The sequence below is a fragment of the Nyctibius grandis genome, chromosome 4 (genome assembly GCF_013368605.1).
Source record: "Nyctibius grandis isolate bNycGra1 chromosome 4, bNycGra1.pri, whole genome shotgun sequence".
Classification (NCBI taxonomy): Eukaryota; Metazoa; Chordata; class Aves; order Nyctibiiformes; family Nyctibiidae; genus Nyctibius; species Nyctibius grandis.
In genome coordinates this window covers 28,009,509-28,027,034 of record NC_090661.1, presented here as the reverse complement: position 1 = coordinate 28,027,034, position 17,526 = coordinate 28,009,509, and the positions used below count along the sequence as shown (strand labels likewise).

At 46.9% G+C, this 17,526-nt stretch overlaps 1 protein-coding gene across 4 annotated transcripts in view; it reads right to left on the bottom strand.

The window, feature by feature from the left end:
• Positions 1-1,581: 1,581 nt before the first annotated feature.
• AMBRA1 (autophagy and beclin 1 regulator 1) overlaps positions 1,582-17,526 on the bottom strand; it is a 151,623-nt gene continuing 135,678 nt past the window's right edge. For all 4 annotated transcript variants that reach the window (XM_068399339.1, XM_068399342.1, XM_068399340.1 and 1 more), the window contains 3 exons: positions 14,772-14,864; positions 12,957-13,150; positions 1,582-3,190 (listed from right to left, as the gene is read on the bottom strand). In XM_068399339.1, the coding sequence (XP_068255440.1) occupies positions 2,700-3,190; positions 12,957-13,150; positions 14,772-14,864 (778 nt within the window). In that variant the 3' untranslated portion in view covers positions 1,582-2,699. The remainder of the gene's footprint in view (positions 3,191-12,956; positions 13,151-14,771; positions 14,865-17,526) is intronic.

Genomic DNA, 17,526 nt, shown 5'->3' with positions numbered 1-17,526 from the left:
AGGCATGTCCAAGGCAGCATCTGAAGATTAAGCCCACCCACACCCTGTCCACTGTTCCTGCTTAAAGCCTGTATGAACACAGGAATCGGTGCAGCTGTTACCAGCCTTTGGCCCAGAGCTAAGAAGCAGGTTAGGAGAAACATCTAAGCTGCCTGGTCTGATCAGGCCTCTGTCCTTACCTCATCTGGAAGAGTTTCCCCCACAAGCCTTGAATGAAAAGCTGCTTTGGAGCTTCAGAGATGTCCTGAGTCAATGTCAAAGACAGCAGCTGTGGTTTGCTCCCGCTCCCACTGGAGCTCACTGGCTGCTCTGCCACTGTCTCCAATGGGGGCAGGTCTGGACCAAGGGGAAGTCCTCAGCAGAGCAGGCTTCAGGGCCTCTGCACAGCAGCCTGGCGAGACTGCCCAGCAATGGTGCATGTCAGGTCTGTGAGAATCTGCCAACACTAGAGTGAGGCATCCCAGGAGACCTTTCTCCAGCCACGATGGAAGTTTCTCCGTAGGTAGTTTGGCTCTGGCTATGGAAATGGACATCTATAAATGCTCTGCAACACATCTACCAAGAATGGGCCTTGACTCTTCCAGGAATCAAGTAGGGAGAGGGAAGGGGAGATGCCAGGCTGAGCTGAAGCAGAAACATTTTTTTTCCAGGCTCTGTTTTTCTTTGTTTTCAAGCAGAGCAGTAAACAGCTCTGCCTAGACCTGCACCACCCTGTCTGCCTAAGTCTTCAGCTGAGACACAGCTCCTCTGGCTCCCAAGTGCCAGCACATCCTCAGGCCACTCCACACTGAGGCAATACAGGGATGCATGAAACCTTCCTCACCACACAAGGGAATCCCGTTTTTCAGGCTGCTCTCCTGTCAGATCAGGGATGTGGTTGGCTCAGGGCAGGTTTTAGAGCCTCATTAACACTCCTCAATGAGGCCTGGCAGCAGCTGATTTGATTTAAGGTTCATTTCCAGGCTGTGATTTAAGAGAAGATTTGCTTAATGTTCTCTAACAGACTCTTCTGACTGGGAGCTTGAGTGCTGCCTAATGACAGCCTTATTTATTGTAATGTCTTTGCAGTGCAGAGTCTAGAGGAGCCAGGCAGGAGTGCAGCAGCTGGCGGCAGGCTCAGAGCAGGGGAAGCATCCCTCACCGCAGCGCAGGAGCACTGGAGCAGGCATTCCTTTAGCCAGAACAGCCAGGTCCTGCACCGCTTTTCTGCTTTGAGAGGTCAGCAAGACAGACCACACTCTGCTCGCATAAGATAAGACAGTGCTGCACCTCTACATACCTTTTTAAGCGTGATAGGAGAAATGCTCCTCTTTCTCCCTACTGCAGTACTTGAATGATGGGAAATGCAGAAGTGCCTGCTCATCTCCAGACTGGTTAAAAAGCGATTTGCAATCAAGACTCCCAAATGCTCCTCCCTTTTCCCCAGTTTTGGGCTTTCAACTCAAAGGCTGAGCCTGCTTTCCTCCTGGGAAGGGGGTGGTCATCATCTGACATTTGTAAGCTACCTTGAGCTTCTGAGCTGGATGTACCTATCCCAAGGCTGAACACAGAGACAATCATCACACAAATGAAGACAGCAGGTCAAGCAAGGGTTTGTCATATTTTAATGACATTGATCTTTGGTGTTTCCCTCGTTAGCACTCACACTCTCCCCGTCCTTCCTCCACAAGCCTGCTAGGGATGGAGAGTTACAAACGAAAAGGAAAATCACATTTGAGACTAAAAACAAAATATCAGAGCCTTGATTTCTCCACTAGAAACTACATGTACAAGGTCAAGATTTCACATGCAACACCTTACATCACAGACCCATACCTCACACCTTGGCCTGGAGCTGAAAGACATTTCCTGCCCCCTGCCAAGGAGGTGCAGCTCAGTCCTGGCACCATGAAACCACTGGGATGGCTCATCCATGTTAATTTTGGCACAGCTTAGAACATCCTTGCGTGAACGGCACCCTGACTAGAGAACAGTAGCCCCTGTCCCTCTATCCATCTATACAGCAGCTCTGCTTAGGTTCCTGCCAAGTACTAAACTAACTCTCTAAAAAGGAAAGATCCCCACCTGTGAGCAGATCCTGAGCCATGCAGGTTTTGGCAAAGCCCAGTTCTTCCCAGAAAAGACCACCGTGCAGGCAGGACGGGTCTCAGAACACCACAGTCTGAGTGGGGAGCAGTGCTGTGCCACGGAGCCGGACTGTGGCCTGGAAGACTCCTCCACTCCAGCAATGGAGCTGGAGTATCACGCCCAGGTTTGCCTAGTAGGACTGCCTGTCTCCAGAAGGATGCTGCAGGCCCCCTTCCCTTCCTTCACTCTACTGGATCAGCCCCTGGGCATAAAAGGGCAGGAAAAAGGAAAGAAAAGAAGCTTTACAAAGGATGACACTGATCGAATTGCAGGGTTAGGGCTGAGCTCAGGGGATCCCATGGGGCTTCAAAATCTGCATGACGTGCAGTCAGTATGGTTCACATTCCTGTTAACTCTTCAGCAGTGGGAATGTTGGAAGTTAAGTATGCTTTCTTCCCCATGGCTTCCCTTGTAGTCCTTACCCCTTCCCACTCACCCAGGATAGAGAAGCCCTCTGAACCACCAGCATCCTGTCAGAGCCACACATCCCTACTCTTCCAGCTCCTGGCCAGCTGTGAGGTACAGGTCTCTGCTGAGCAGTACAAGGGTAGCACCAACACACAACTCAATCTCTACCTGTTCCGCGACTCCCCACTGGTGCTGTCATTACTATAGAAGTTGGTGCTGTCAGGAAGATGGTTATTATTAGTTAGGTCACTGTATTCAATTGGTCCCTCAGTGTCCATGGAGGACTGGGCCTGCTCTGGCAAGTCCACGTCACCAGCGCTTTGTCCTTCACTCCCACCAGGGGCTGTCCGCAGGCTCAGGCCATGCTCCGACAGCTGCATAGACTCTGAAAGGATCCGTCCCTCCAGCTCAGCTGCCAGCTGCTGTGAGGTGGACTGCTGTGCTGATGTGCCCTCAGCTCCGGTGGACTCTGCACCAGTCTGAGAGCTGCGGTGGATCCGGTGGCTCACAATGATGTTGTTGCCAAAGCCACCCATGGACGCCATGGTGGTGCTCTGCTCCCGCTGGACCACGGCAGTCATGCCACCTTCTGCCATCAGCCTTTGGATCCTACTCAGGGCATCCTCCCCACTGGCCCCGTATTCTGGACCTTCACCTGCAAGAGAAAGCAGAAGCAACTTTGGTGCAAAAGGCAAACTACAAGACAAAGAGAAAGCACGCTGGGTAGATGCATCATGCAGTGCACATGTGCTGGGGCAGAAGTGGGTTTTGTTCCAGAGGGAGCCCACATTTTATGCCAAACAAAGGCACCCGAATTCTGTCAAGAAATCTTGGCCACTCCCACAGGTATCCCTCACAGACTTGCATGTCCAAGCCTTGGAGAAGCAGCTCTTATCTAGCCATACAGGTGGGGGAAAAAAGAGGAGTCAAAGAGGCAGTGTGTTTTCTCACAGCTGCAGAGACAGTCCAGCCAGTCATACAGCAGCAGGAAGAAAAAACTCAGTTTGCACTGCAATAAACCAAACATTTCACCATGGTGTTAGAGAGTCCTGTGGCCTTTTCTACTTCACCTGTTTGAGAACACCCCAGGCAGGTGACATGATGGCAATCTCCCCAGTAGCAGGGAGGACATAGGCAGCTGGCCAAGAGCAGACAGCAGCTACAGAACACAGTCTGTGCTTCCACATCACCTACGATCAAGGAAAGGTAAGTGTGTAGGCTCCTGCTCCCCTTGAGTGGTATCTTTTGAGGAATGCAAAAAACATCTCTTAAGATCTAGAGTCTTCGTCTACTCTCTCTCTGTGCCTTCCCTTTAGAGTCAGGCTGTACTGAGCTCTGAGGGAACCATCATCAGATGCCTTGGTTGCTGAAGATTACTTTTGAAGAACAAAATCTCACAGAAAAATAGTCCACGCAGGAGATTAAATCCCATGGCAGGCAAGTCCAGCCCAGTTCTGTTTCCCAGCATCCTCCTTTTGCTACAAACCCTACCCAGACCATTTGGAGAAAACAACCTGTAATCATAAACTGCTAGAATCATTCCACAGTGGGATCCTGATGATTCTTATTAAAGAGATAAATCTCACTCCCAGCTCCATGAAGCTATCGCAGTGCTGATTAGAGGACAGGAGAAAGCCATGAGCTCTCCTGGCACCAAGGAAATGAACACAAATGTCAAGAAGGCTAGATGTAGGCAGGAGTTAAAACACAATAAAAAACAAAATGCCACACTGACTAGGAAGACAAAACCACCTGGGGCTGTGGGGTGGAGATAATGTATCCAAGATACGAGCTGGGGTATTCAGCACACTCTACACCATGCCACTGTAGAGGTTATTTTTTAAAAAGCAAGATGGTTAAAGCTGTTAACTTGTTGTGCAGTCAGTTAATAACAGCTTATTCCCTTTCCTCATGGGCTCAGTGGTACCTGCATCAAACACCACCAGCTTCCTCCACCACAGTGTACGGCTAATTTCATCTTCAAGCAAGTCTGCTGACATACTGCCCTGCTGTAGAAATACTACGGACATTAAAGGCAAATTTAATTCTCACAAGTAGAGTAAGTCCCTTTCTGCTAGGAATGCAGTAAGCCTGCTATATCCACTATACATACAGCAATTACATAGCTCCTTGGTTAGAGCATCAGTGAGACCACAGAGACGCCAGTAACCACACGAGAATCTGGAGCAGAGCCTAGAGGAGTGAGCAAGGATACCCCCTGGGCACAGCCTGACCCACAACTCTAGCAGAGAAATCCTGTTCAGGGTGCAGCTGATACATGAACTAGGATGTGGTTGATGCATGAACGAGGAACCTGACTGACCAGCACGAAGACCAAAAAAAGACAGAGGCAGCTATTAGACTGGAAGCTTCAGTGTGAAAAACACGCATGCCAGGGTATATTGAAGCATTACTCATGAGCAGAAGTAAGTGGAAGGTTTGAGAAGCATGGTTTTGGATTCAGTCATTGCTTCCTTCTGAGGGCATAGCTGTAAGCACTTTGTTACCAACCATCTGGCCAGGCCAGAGAAGAAGCTTGAGAAAGCCAAGATGTGCAACCTGGCTTAGAGACATGCCAGCCAGCCCTATCTACACAAATCCTGAAACAGCAGGTACTGTGCTCTTGACAGATCACGTACGATAAACCAGCCCAATACAGGAGCATTGGAACAGTGAATCAGCAAGGATCCCCATGCAATGCTCCTTAGCATTACAAACATGTGCTTCACCAGAGAAGTCCACGCAGGCAGCACACAGCACAGCACCCACTGCTCTTCCCTGCCCCTTAATTACCATGTGCCATGGCTGAATTTCCAGTTGAGGCAGCTGCTTGCTCAGAAAACAGGCAAGGGCTGATGCCACAGCAGAAATCAGCAAGTCACGAGCCTTCAGATTACGAGCACAGAGATACAGCAGCGTTGGAAATGCCAGAAAGACAGCCCATCAAGGGCCAGAAGTGAGCCTCATCATTCAAGGAGCCAACAGGCACCTCTGCTTTGGGGGCTGTCCTCCCCTTTCCCCCCTCAGGTTTCAACAATGACTTTGGCTGACCGGTTCAGAGCAAAGCTTCCTGCGCAATTTCCCTTGCACTGAACTACAGCACAGATTCGCATACAGCCTGTTTCTACTGCATGGTGACTCCCACACACGCTCTTTCACCAGGCTGCCAATGCAGACTCCATCAGTACTCAGTGCAAGCGAAATAAGCTAACTTCCATTTGGGTGGAGGTTCAGAGTGTGCCACACAGGCACTTACCAAAAACAGCAGCAATGCCATAACCCCACACCTCAGACTGCTCTAAGTTTCAACTTGCTGCAGTGACCAAACCACATTCCCCACACACCAGCTGAACAAAAACCAGGACAGAGAAACCCCATACCTGTGACACTTTTTTCAGACTCCAGAGAGTTTAGACATATCCAGAGCACGAACCTGAACTTGTGCAGGAGTCGCCCAAGTGACAGCACATGTAATTCCCCATACAGAGAAGGCAATTCCTCTTCTCTCATTTTATGCTCAAAATTACATTCTGATCTCCCAGGCTCTGTAAAATCCTTTATCTTAAGCTCTCATTCTTCTAAGCCTACCTTCTAGGGTCAGTAAAATAGAAAAACCTCACAGACCACTACGAAATCTAGACAACTGAGCTAACCAGCTACAGTGCATGAAGTACCAGTGTAAGCATAACAGCTGCCAATTCGTCCTCCACCTACCCTGTCCCTGTATCAGAATCCATCATAGAGCAGGAAGCAATTCTGAGACAGTGTCTCCATCTTTTTCTGGACAGGGACACAAATTTTGTGCCTACAGGACAGAAAAGCAACCCCCATGGTTCCCTTCTGCATACAAGTATTAGTGTCCGTGTCCACAGTGCTGTGTTCTTACAAACCTTTTCTACTCTAACCAAAGTGACCTTTCCAGAGGTCCAAAACCTGATCTATCCCAAACACAGACACAAAACATTACTCTTGAGAGTAATTATCCCAAAGACTGGGGGATTTCTGTCAATCTAGCTGACTGGCTCCATCATTTAACAAAATACTCCCTAGCTAATGCATCTGCCTTTAGAAGTCCTCTGCCATGCTACTCCAGCAAGACAAGCGTTTGACACAGAAGACCACAAAGGTAAACATCTGGTAACTTTCAAGGGAGCTGAGCATAAGGCAGGAGCATTTCTACTCTTAAATGAAGGGGTCTCTGAAGCACTTACGGGAAGTACAACTTGTTTATCTCTGGGCACGGCTGGCACACACCTGATAAAGAGCAAAGCTCACAGAAGCAAGGATGAGATCAGGCTCCTTTGTGGCTGTGCAATATACTGACATTGCTCTTGATTTTTTTCCTCTTTTCAGCTTTCCTCTTTCTAAAACCAGCAGTAGTTAGTAGCCACGCTTGCAAACAAAGCTTCAAAATTAGAACTAAGAGTAAGCACTGGAATAATAGCTCTGAGGTGTGAGTTGACCCACTAATTCAGATGCTCAAAGATAAAAATATCAGGATTTTTAAATGAATTCACTCCTTGCATAAGAATAAGAAAAGGAGAGTCACAGCACAGCATAACCAGTTATGAACAATCACATCTCCCTTAGCGCAGGAAGAAATACTACCAGTTTTCTCCCCAACCAAGCTCAGAAGCATGTTCACACTTACTTTCTGAGGTAGCTAATCGTAACAACTCCACAGGACTCAGAAAAGACACAACTGCTTTGACTTGTAACAAATTTCTTAGCAGTATCTCACCTTGGTTATTTGTATGAGTGAAACTTATTTTTGTAATGAGAGTTTAAAAGTGGCCCCCATAATTTATTCCAAGAGAGCCAGGTACTTAGAGTAGCTCACACTGTAAAGGCTTGCGTAGTACACGTTTCTAGAACCTGATTCTATTTTTTAGGTAGTGCTTTTCAGAGGGCTTTAAAGAGAAATCAAAATTTGTGGTTCTGTAGGACATAGGGCACAAATTTTACTGATGGACAGGCAGATGAAAGGTTAAGGGAGCTACCCATGTTTCTACTTGGAGAATGAGGCGCAGATCTGGAAGCTCATCCCTGGTGTCCTGGTTCCCTTTTCCACACTAATTGCGCAAAAGTCACATCACATCTGACAATAGGACTGAAAGAACATGTTCAGCTAATGTAAAATGATATGTTTCTTTTTAGCATTCATGAGGCTCGGCTGGGGACCCGGTATTCTTGCCCGTGCAGTGCCTTGACACACGTTCCTCATGTCTCAGATTAAATAAGTTACACCACATGCAGGCACACTGACTCTGCTTATAAGTGCTCCTTAGGCATCCTCAGGATGTTTGCTTATACCAGGAAAGTTTCATTTGCATGTGCTGTCTGTTCACTACTAACTGAACAGACTAAATCCCACAAACCCAAGCCTTCATTTTACAACCCTTTTCCCCTCTCAAAATATCTGCTGCAACCTCTGAAAGCAGCTGGACATGATGGGAAATTTGTACTAGCTGGTGAGAAACACTTCAACCAAATAGGTTAAAACCTGCATATGGCATGACAGTAGTCAGTATGCTGCTCCTTCAAAGACAGGCAAAGCAGCAATTCACTGACAGCAAGTATTCCGATGGCTACAATTTCAGTAGTCCATAACACGTGCCTACTCGCACAATGAGCACTGAGCTAGCTATCCGAATTTTAAGCCCCAAAGACAATGCAGATGATAGGAATTGACATGAGAATTGCCTTTCGGTTATTTCCATCAAGGTTTTTTTGAGTGTGGGTTATTTTTTTTTTCTTTTTAAACAACTGGATTACCTGAAAGGTGTCTTGATATCCTGTCAATAGCCAGGGGACAGCATGGGCGCACAATCAAACAAGTGTCCTGCAGCTCTGCACAGGTCCCTTTCCCTCAGCCTGCAACACCTTTGCACAGTTGCAGTCCCTGACAGTTACTGACACTTGCACCCTACTCCACAGACCCAGCAGCCTGAACAAGTGGTAGCCACAGTCTGGACTGGGAATTACAATTTCTAAAGGTTAAAGCTTTGTGCCATTAAATCTCATTAGGAATTTTTCTTGGTTTTTAAGTGAGATTTAATTCGCCAGTTGAATACAGATCCCTCCCCCATCATGCCTGTCCATGTGCAAGGGCAAGCAGAGTAGAACTCCCAAGAGATTGTTTCTAATTAAGAGTGCCTCAAAGTTACAACTCCATCACTATTTCAACTATGTCTGTCAGCTTAAAAGAAAGTAGGAGTCAGCTGAAACACTGTTTTAGGCATTTCTTGGTACCTTCTCCTAGTTTTCTCTCAACTCTCACTTCCTTTGGTTTATGTGTGGCTTGGGAGCAGAGTTCACAAGGCAGCTATCAACTGCTGCAAAACATAAAGATACAGACATTAGAGGGATTCACTTCTAATAAAGTCGTCATATACTCATTCCTCCAAAGGAGGTAGAAAGATAATCAGAACAGCAAAGTCCCCGCAGAGCTTTGCATGAGAAAAGGAAACTATTTATACCCACACAGAGCTTAATTAGATTTCTGATGCAATTCTGCATACTTTTTTTTTTTTTGTACAGTAAGCACATATCTGCAAGAAATGCCCTGAGCCAGAATTCCCCACATCAGTGGGGCTAACAGGACATAGGACAGAAACCCACTCTTGGGGGTAGCACTAGCCTTTCTTTTTTTTTTTTTTTTTTTTTTTTAAAACATTCAAGGGCTTTTTGTGGTTTGGTTTATTTTGTTTTCCCTCATGACAAGGCAATAACTAAAACACTTTCCTTCACATTACTCAGAATGACATCTGATTTATCCATTCTGCTGCTGTTAATACTGCTAAGCCTTTACGTACTGATTTACATCTTCAAAGCCTCATACAAAACACTAATTAATCTTCACAGCCCCTGGTGTACTGTACTATGGGAAGATTTATTACCATTTGGTAGATGATTAATAATTTGCCCTAGGTCACACACCAAGTTAGTGGTGGCACATTTTTTCCCTTTTTTTTTTCTCCCCGCCCCCTTCATGTCCCTGACATCTAGATCCTGCTATTAGGAAACACTGTTTCCCTTTCAACAGACAAAGAGTTATGGTAGATACAGTGGGCAAATTAATAATCAGAAAAGCAGCACATCACCTAATCTAGCCTGCCTGAACACACGGGATGAGCATCACAACAGTTTATGATGCTGGAAAAACAGTAACCTTAGCGTCACAAGCAGCACAATGGGGCTCAAGTGTAACATGAAGCACAAAGACTCTTGGATGAAACAGACCACTGATGCCGCAAGTTCCTGGCTAACTGGTTGAGGCGTTGGTAACAGCAGCTGAAAATTAGTCTTTCTGCTTCATGATAGGTCCTTGTATCTTGGATTACAGTTGGTTTTTTGCATCCCACATGCTCCTGATAGTTAATGTCTTGACAGCTCCCTGCTTTGAGCTGCTCCTGAGCCTTTGCACAGGAATTTCCACTGAGGATGCAACTGGCATAAGAACTGATCAACTACAGGGTAAGTCCGCTTGGCTCATCTCCAGCGCATGCATCCATACTGGAATAGAATCATAGAATGGTCTGGGTTGGAAGGAACCTTAAAGATCATCTAGTTCCAACACCTCTGCCATGGACCGGGACACATGTCCACTAGACCAGGTTGTTCAAAGCCCCATCCAGCCTGGCCTTGAATGCTGCCAGGGAGGGGGCATCCACAACTTCTCTGGGCAACCTGTTCCAGTGTCTCACCACCCTCACAGTAAAGAATTTCTTCCTAATATCTAACCTAAATCTACCCTCTTTCAGTTTAAAACTGTTATCAGTTTTCTTGTGCTGCTCCTCAGGTGCTCTCCGGCTGACCTGTGATCCTTCTCGAGGCTCTGGGCACCTATTGCTGGCCTTGGCACCAAACTGGTGGGATTGATGGATTGATATTCCCCTCCCCAGCAAATCTAGTTTAAAGCCCTCTTCACTAGCTTGGCAAGCCTATGACCAAAGATGCTCTTCCCCTTCTCTGACAGATGGACCCCATCAGCCCCCAGTAGATCAGGTTTCTCAAAGCGAGTCCCACGGTCTAAGTAGCCAAACCCCTGGCTGTGACACCAGTCCTGTAACCATTTGTTGATCTGCCTGATTTGACTGTCCCTTTCAAACCCCTTCCCTTTGACTGGGAGGACTGATGAAAAAACTACCTGTGCTCCAGAGTCCCTTACCGCCGCTCCTAGGGCTCTGTAATCCTTCTTGATACCCCTTCTGGCTGTATCACTGGTGCCCACGTGAAACAGCAGCAGCAGATAATAGTCAGTGGACTGTACAAGGCTTGGTAGTCTCTCGGTGACATCCCTGATATGAGCCCCCCATACGCAGTACACCTCTCTAGAGAGTGCATCGGGTCAGCAAATGGGCGCCTCCGTACCTCTCAGAAGAGGGTCATCTACTATCACCCGTTGCTTTTTTTTAGTTGCCATGGTTGTTATACACCGGGGCTGCCTAACTTAGCTCCAGTGTCTCTCCTGATGCGACGGGTCTTTCCTCTTCAGTTCACAGAGCAGTGAAGCGGTTCTGCAAGGGCACCTCAGGCTTCGGGGGAAGTCTCTTCCTCCTGCCTGTCCTTGCTGTTGCAACCATCCATTCTTCTGTATTATTGGCCCCCCTCCCTGCTGTGTGTGCCGCTGGGGGAGTTTTTGGCTGTTTGGCTGTGGGACCACTGCAGACTGCACTTGGACCCAGCCATCTAACTCCTTCTCAGCCTCCCTGATGTTACGCAGCCTTCTCACCACCTCCTGCAGCTCAGCTACCTGCTGGAGGAGGTCCTCCATTCCTGAATAACTCCTTTGTTCTAATGATCCTTATACAGGAGACAGGAGTGTGACAGCCCATTTTGCAGGCGTGGCCACTTGCAAGGGGACATGTGGTAAGTCAGCATCTGAACCAGAAATCGCACCAGATGTGGAACCCACCAATCTTAGTCCAAGCAAGAGAGGGAGACAAAGAGAAGTCTCTGTCTTAGGCTTGCTATCTACACCTGTTTTCTTCCAAATGCTGCATGTTTTGCTGCTTTGTAGAGATACCCTGCCCAAGGCACTGGTAAAGGACAACCCTTCCTCATCTCATTAATGGTCTAGTTAAGAACCATGATCTAGATCTGACAACTGAAAGGTTAATTAGAAAGAACAAGATAATGAAACCTTCAGGCAATTGCAGAGCAGCAGCAGAGAGAAGCAGCACTGGAGAACTCCACTGGTTTAACAGAGCAGAGAAAGCCTGCAGCATCAGCCATCATGGCCTTGACACAAGAAGGTCCCACACTGTACCCTGTTCTCAGTCTGTATACCACATTCAGTGGAAGAACCAGTTCCCACAAGTTCAGCATTTGTTCAGACATCCTACGTTCCAGCCTTATTCACACGCCCTCAACTGTACTAACCTTCCAGAGAGGTTAATCTCAGCTCTGCTGAGACAAGCAGATGGGAAACCCCACAGGTCAGGAATTTGCCACTTAACTTTGAACAGAAAAGCCGAGATCAGAGAAACACAAAGCCTTATCACACAAGTTGGATGTTGCACAGCAGTCACTGTGGAAGAGTCACATGCCAAAAAGCATCCTTCAGAGTGAACAGAGCACAAGCAAGCATACAGGCACCAACAGGCATGTCATGGGCTGCTTCCCAAAGACAAGTGGGTTCATCATGAACCAACAACTTCAAAACTGTCTCCTGTCTTTCCTGTGTATATACTGCCCAGCTCCTTTCTAGACAAGCCTTCAGAGTTGGATTCAAGCACAAAGCTACAGCATAAAGACAAGAAGCCTGGACAAAATCATCATGCTTTCAAAAGATCAGTGACTTTATCATCATCATATAGGAATTGCACATCAGTTGCTTCCAGCTCTTTACATGTTGGTAAGTTTTACTGGACTGGAAAACACTAGAGACATTTTTGAATAGCTGAGCTGGATGCTCATCACAGCCTTCACCGATCAGACTAAACAGAATACTCATACCTGCTTTGTGAGAAGTGATTTACAGTATTTTATTTTGTATCCAGATGCTGAGCTTGTAAAGCCTGCACAGGTTTTAGATGCAGAGGTTGAAGGACCAAGTTAAATTCTAATACAGAGGCAGAAAGGATAATTCTTAACAGCTTGCAGCCTTGCTGATGGTTAGAGTTCAGGAGATTTGTGAGGAGTGATGCCAGTACAGCTGATTCTACAGACACAATGATCTGGAGAACAGTTTATTTTGCCCTCCAAGATAATGTGAAAAAGTCAACTTCTCTATTCATACGGACAGAGATTCACTCTCCTGATGATCTTGGACTGGCTACAGGCAAACTAGGCTGGAGAAATCTTTGCTGAAGAGATAACAGGAGTGTCCAAATGCATTGATAGGATATGGAATCTATGTGGAAACTCCTCATTCACCAGGTAAACTCTGTCAGATAAATCATTGCTTGAGCTCCTACCTTCCCCAGTCCCTGCAGAGGCGGATTCCTGCTCCTGTACCTCCCTCTCTGTCTGAGTCTCGGCATTCTGCAGCTGAGGTGCCAAGGTCTGGGTACCCTGCGAAGTCACAGAGGTGGGGGGGTTTCGGGGTTGCAGGCCTATGGCATTCATCAGGCCCATGTCCCTGTCTGTCCTCCATGTGGCTCTGCTGGTTCTGAAAAGAGAGAAAAACAAATAAGACCAGGAGCACTGGAGGCAACGTGCCCCATCAAGATTGAAGCATCCACCTGAGCCTCTTCTTGCCTTCACTCCAACAAGGCACCTGCTAGCCACTATGCAGATAGGGCTGGAGGGAATTGTGACCTGCACTTATTTACACACACACACACACACAGCCCTCTCCAGCCTCATCTGCTTGGTCTCTCAAGTTTTAAGCCAATAAGAGTCTTATAGTCCACTCACCCTTCCACAGAAGCAGCGTGTCTGACAGGCGTAGACAGATATCCCTGCAGCATCACTAAGCCTGCAGAACAACTCTGTCTCGAGGTCACCGAGTTGAGTAGGCAACACAATATGCAGCGCAGGACCACAAACACTCACACAACCTCCCTCTGCACGTTGGCAGGGTGGTTTTAACTCCCAAGGACGCAGCCTGCATCCCTTCCCTCCTCTGGACCTCCGAGTTTGTCAGCATCACACATGAATGCACTCCAGCAGGCATTTCTGCCCGTTCCAGTCGGACAAGAGAAATTCTCTGTTCTCAAAAGCAAACATCCTTGAGGAACCACCTCAAGGCTCATCAGCTTCTCAGAATCGAGCAGTTGAAGTGTACGACGCTACAAGAGCTGAATCTTGACAATGCTTGGATGCTCTTTCCAAAACTAACCTCTGGCTGTCAGTGCTGGGAATGGTAAAGAGATTCTAGGAAAGATTGCCTCATTTACAACCTTTCTTCATAAGGTTTTGAAACCTGCCACGCTTTTCTCGCTCTCTCTTTGAGCTAGTTCATTCTTGAGCAGTGTTTCTGCCTTCAAGCTGTTCCTAACCCCATCATGCAAGACTGATACGTGCTGTCAAAAACCATGAGTAGTGACAATATCCACTCACATCGCAGAATAAAGAATGTCTACTGCTTATTTTTCACCCTCAGACCAAGGCTGTAGGACAGCACAGGCATTGCCCTGTACACCAGCTCGTAACTTCCTTGATATCCTGGAGCTCACAATTCAGAAACAAGACTGTCACCCTCTTGTTGAGAACTTACAGAGAAGTACTCGTCACTGGGGCAAGAAGCAAGGGACTGCAGCATCATACTCATGTTTAGAATAATTAATGTGTGCATCACTGCACAGACTGGATGAAGCAGCCAATAGGGCTGTCAAGGGATTTAGCTTTATTTTTAGAGTTTATTGCTGAGAAACAACTGTCCCATGACCAGAAACTAAAGGGACGAAAACCAGTCACCAGGACCGCCCAATGGATTTACACTTATCTCTATGAAACCCCCTGCTTCTCACTTATCCTTCAAAGGCCATTTGCTTTGCACGGTGTTTTTGATGCATCAAGCCCCACACGTTCCTTCCACAGCTTGCTCACGGATGTTACTGAGCCCATAGATGACACATGTACTTTACTATCACTGGCAGCACTTTTGGGCACTGAATGTCACTTGCTGGAAGCAGGCCAGGTGACCCAACCAGGCAGTGTCAAAGGGGGGAAAAATTGCATATTTAAAGCTGCCAGTGCTAAGGGAACAAAGAAGAAGTGGTGCTGTCAGATGTAACAAAAGCAGCAGAAAGAGTCAGGCCTCTCTAATCCGCACTCAGAAGACTCACCCAGGCCGCTCCATGCTCCTGCTGCTGGAATGCACAGCGAAGACGTTCTCATTCAGCTGGTCCCAGTGGTACTCAACTCCAGAGTTTAAGGCCCTTGAAACACCAAAGAAGCAAAAAAATATTAGCATGACAGGACACTACTCCAGCCAGCACACATTACGTCCCCACAACATGAAGGACAGTGTTGATTCCTGCCCTACGGAAACTGCAAATCTAGCTCAGTTCAGATTTTCATTAAAAGGGCTCATCACCATAAACAGCCTTGCAAACATGGAGCGCTGTATTACCCAGACTGCTATGGAATATTCCATTCACTTCAATTCAGTGTTAGCACTAAGACACAGCAACAGGAGCAGAAAGATTTTCAGGAAATGAAGACATACAACTGTGTGTATAAAATCAGGGTACCCTAAGTCCAAGTGACTAAACAAAGGATTGGAATGGGAAGGCCAATTCTCTCTGTGGTGCCTGCCAGCATTTCCTGCACTAGGTAATGCTAAATAAAACACTGCTCTTATTCAACATTTAGTTTCTTCACAAATGGTTCTCATTCTACCTATAAATAAATCTCTATATAGCCACTGACAGTCACTGTGGAGCAAGGGCAGATGTAGAGGATATTTTAATAAGTTTCCACAAAAGAGTTTGTACTGGATAAACTACTTGTGTGTCCAAAAAGTCCCAAACTTAAATTTTACAGCTTATGCTATTAAGCTTAACAGAACAGTCAATGCTCTGGCAACCATTCACAATGCATTTCGCAAAAAGATACGAGAAGCCAGGGCTGGCAAATCACTTCACAGGAACAGGCAAGGTTAGCAATGCATAGCTAATCATCACATCATTGCTGAAGACTATGGGCAATCACAGAAACCAAACCACCATAAACTAACACTTTAAATGCATCTCCCACTATTTCTAAGGCCCAACAGCTCTTAGACTGGAAGAGGATATGAGCAAATCCAGCTTACTCTGTGCCATACAGAAGTATCAGAGGACAGGCACACACTGTGCAGTCCAAGGCAGTATGGAGATCTCCCACCTACTGCTGTGTCCCACCTCCAGAGGCACTATGGGCTGCATTACTGTGGAAGAGATTTTATGTACAGTGTTTTGCCATGCCATGCTGACACACCAGCTCCCTGTGAGCTGGCCTGAGGGTTTCAAAACAGTGCTGTGTACCACCACATGACTGCTGGACTGCAGACACCTGATGGTGCTAGGTGGAGAGCTAACAGTGCTGTGCAGTGATCACCACATGAGAGTAAAAAAACAAACAAACAAACAAAACCAAAAAAAAAACCTAGAAGGGAATTCCATCTGAAGAGCCAGACAGACAGTCTCAGAGCATGAACTAAGGGTAGTCCCATAATCTGAAGGAAGGATTCAGGTCAAGTAGTTGGTAGCTGGTTATGGCTTGGGCACAAGCATGGTGTTTTACGTACATATAAAAGCTGTTGTCACTGTAGTGAGATGCCTCAGCAGAACTGGTAAGAACCCCAGCTTAGAGGATGCTGCAGGTCAGACATGCTGCAATAGGAGAGCTGTGTGCTGGAGGCCTGGGGCTAGGCTGCTGGGGTGACAGCACCCCAGGTCGGCACAAAGGGCAAAAGCTGAAGAAAATTAGGTCAACAAAACCACGTATGGAATCTACAGGAAGTAATCAGTCATCACTTTTTTTTTTGTGTGTGTGTGTGTGCTGAGCTAGCCCTGCGCTGCATTATACCACATGAAAGCAGCTGCCAGGGAGATGCTGATTTACAAAGGCTTCAGAGTTTATTGACAGATGGTAACCTGTCACTAAAACCACACCAGTCCCTCTGGCTGCTCCATCCCCTGCCTAATAGACTGAGACTTAGCTGTGACACTTTGCTGTCTGCAAAGTAGCACAACTCCCTAGGCAAGTGAGACCTTCTGACCTGGTAGTCAAAATTTCCACAAAAAGTCTAGCTTGCCTGGCATCTGCAGCTATTACACAACAGAGTTAAATTGACCCATGCTCTTCTCCCCCTCCTTCCAGACTTCTTCATGCTTTCCAAAGTACCAGCATGGTCCCCCACAGCCACCTACATGACTGGTATTCCTCGCCAAGGTGCTCTGTGTGCCCTCCTTGTCTTTGCCAGCTTGCCAACTCCCAAGACAAGAAACCAGACGACTGCAAAGCTTTCCCTAGGCCAAAATGTGAGTTGGCAATACTGCATTTCCTCTCTTCCCCCAAACACCATGTTCCTATACTACACAGAAAGCTCAGCTCCTGCACACGCACTTCTTTGAGTCTGATTCATCTCACTTCTACAAAAGCATCATGGTATCAAGCTGACATGCAGTACACGAGGCTAAAAACTCCTGTTCCTGCTCCCACCTATTCTGCAGAGGCTCATTACTGTACAGTCAGGCTGTTGAACAGGAAAGTCCATTCTAACTCCATGCTGTCAATTTGCACCTTTCCCAGGATGGTGAAATCAACAGCCATTCCATTTAATACATGACTTTGCACATTGGTTTTAAACGCTGCCATTTATCAACTGAATTTCACTGCCACAGTCCTTTTAGCTACTCATTTACTGCCAGAGAATTGAGGACTTTGCTTTCCTTTCCCAGAAGGAGGATCTGTAGCAGCTGGTGCCACTGCTCCCATTGCTGACTCTGGGAACACTGACGAACAGGCTTAAGCCAAGGTCACTAGACTTGGCCGTGATGGGAGTTCAACATCCTCAGCACCACTTCAACCTGACTTTTTAGTTTGAACTGAGCG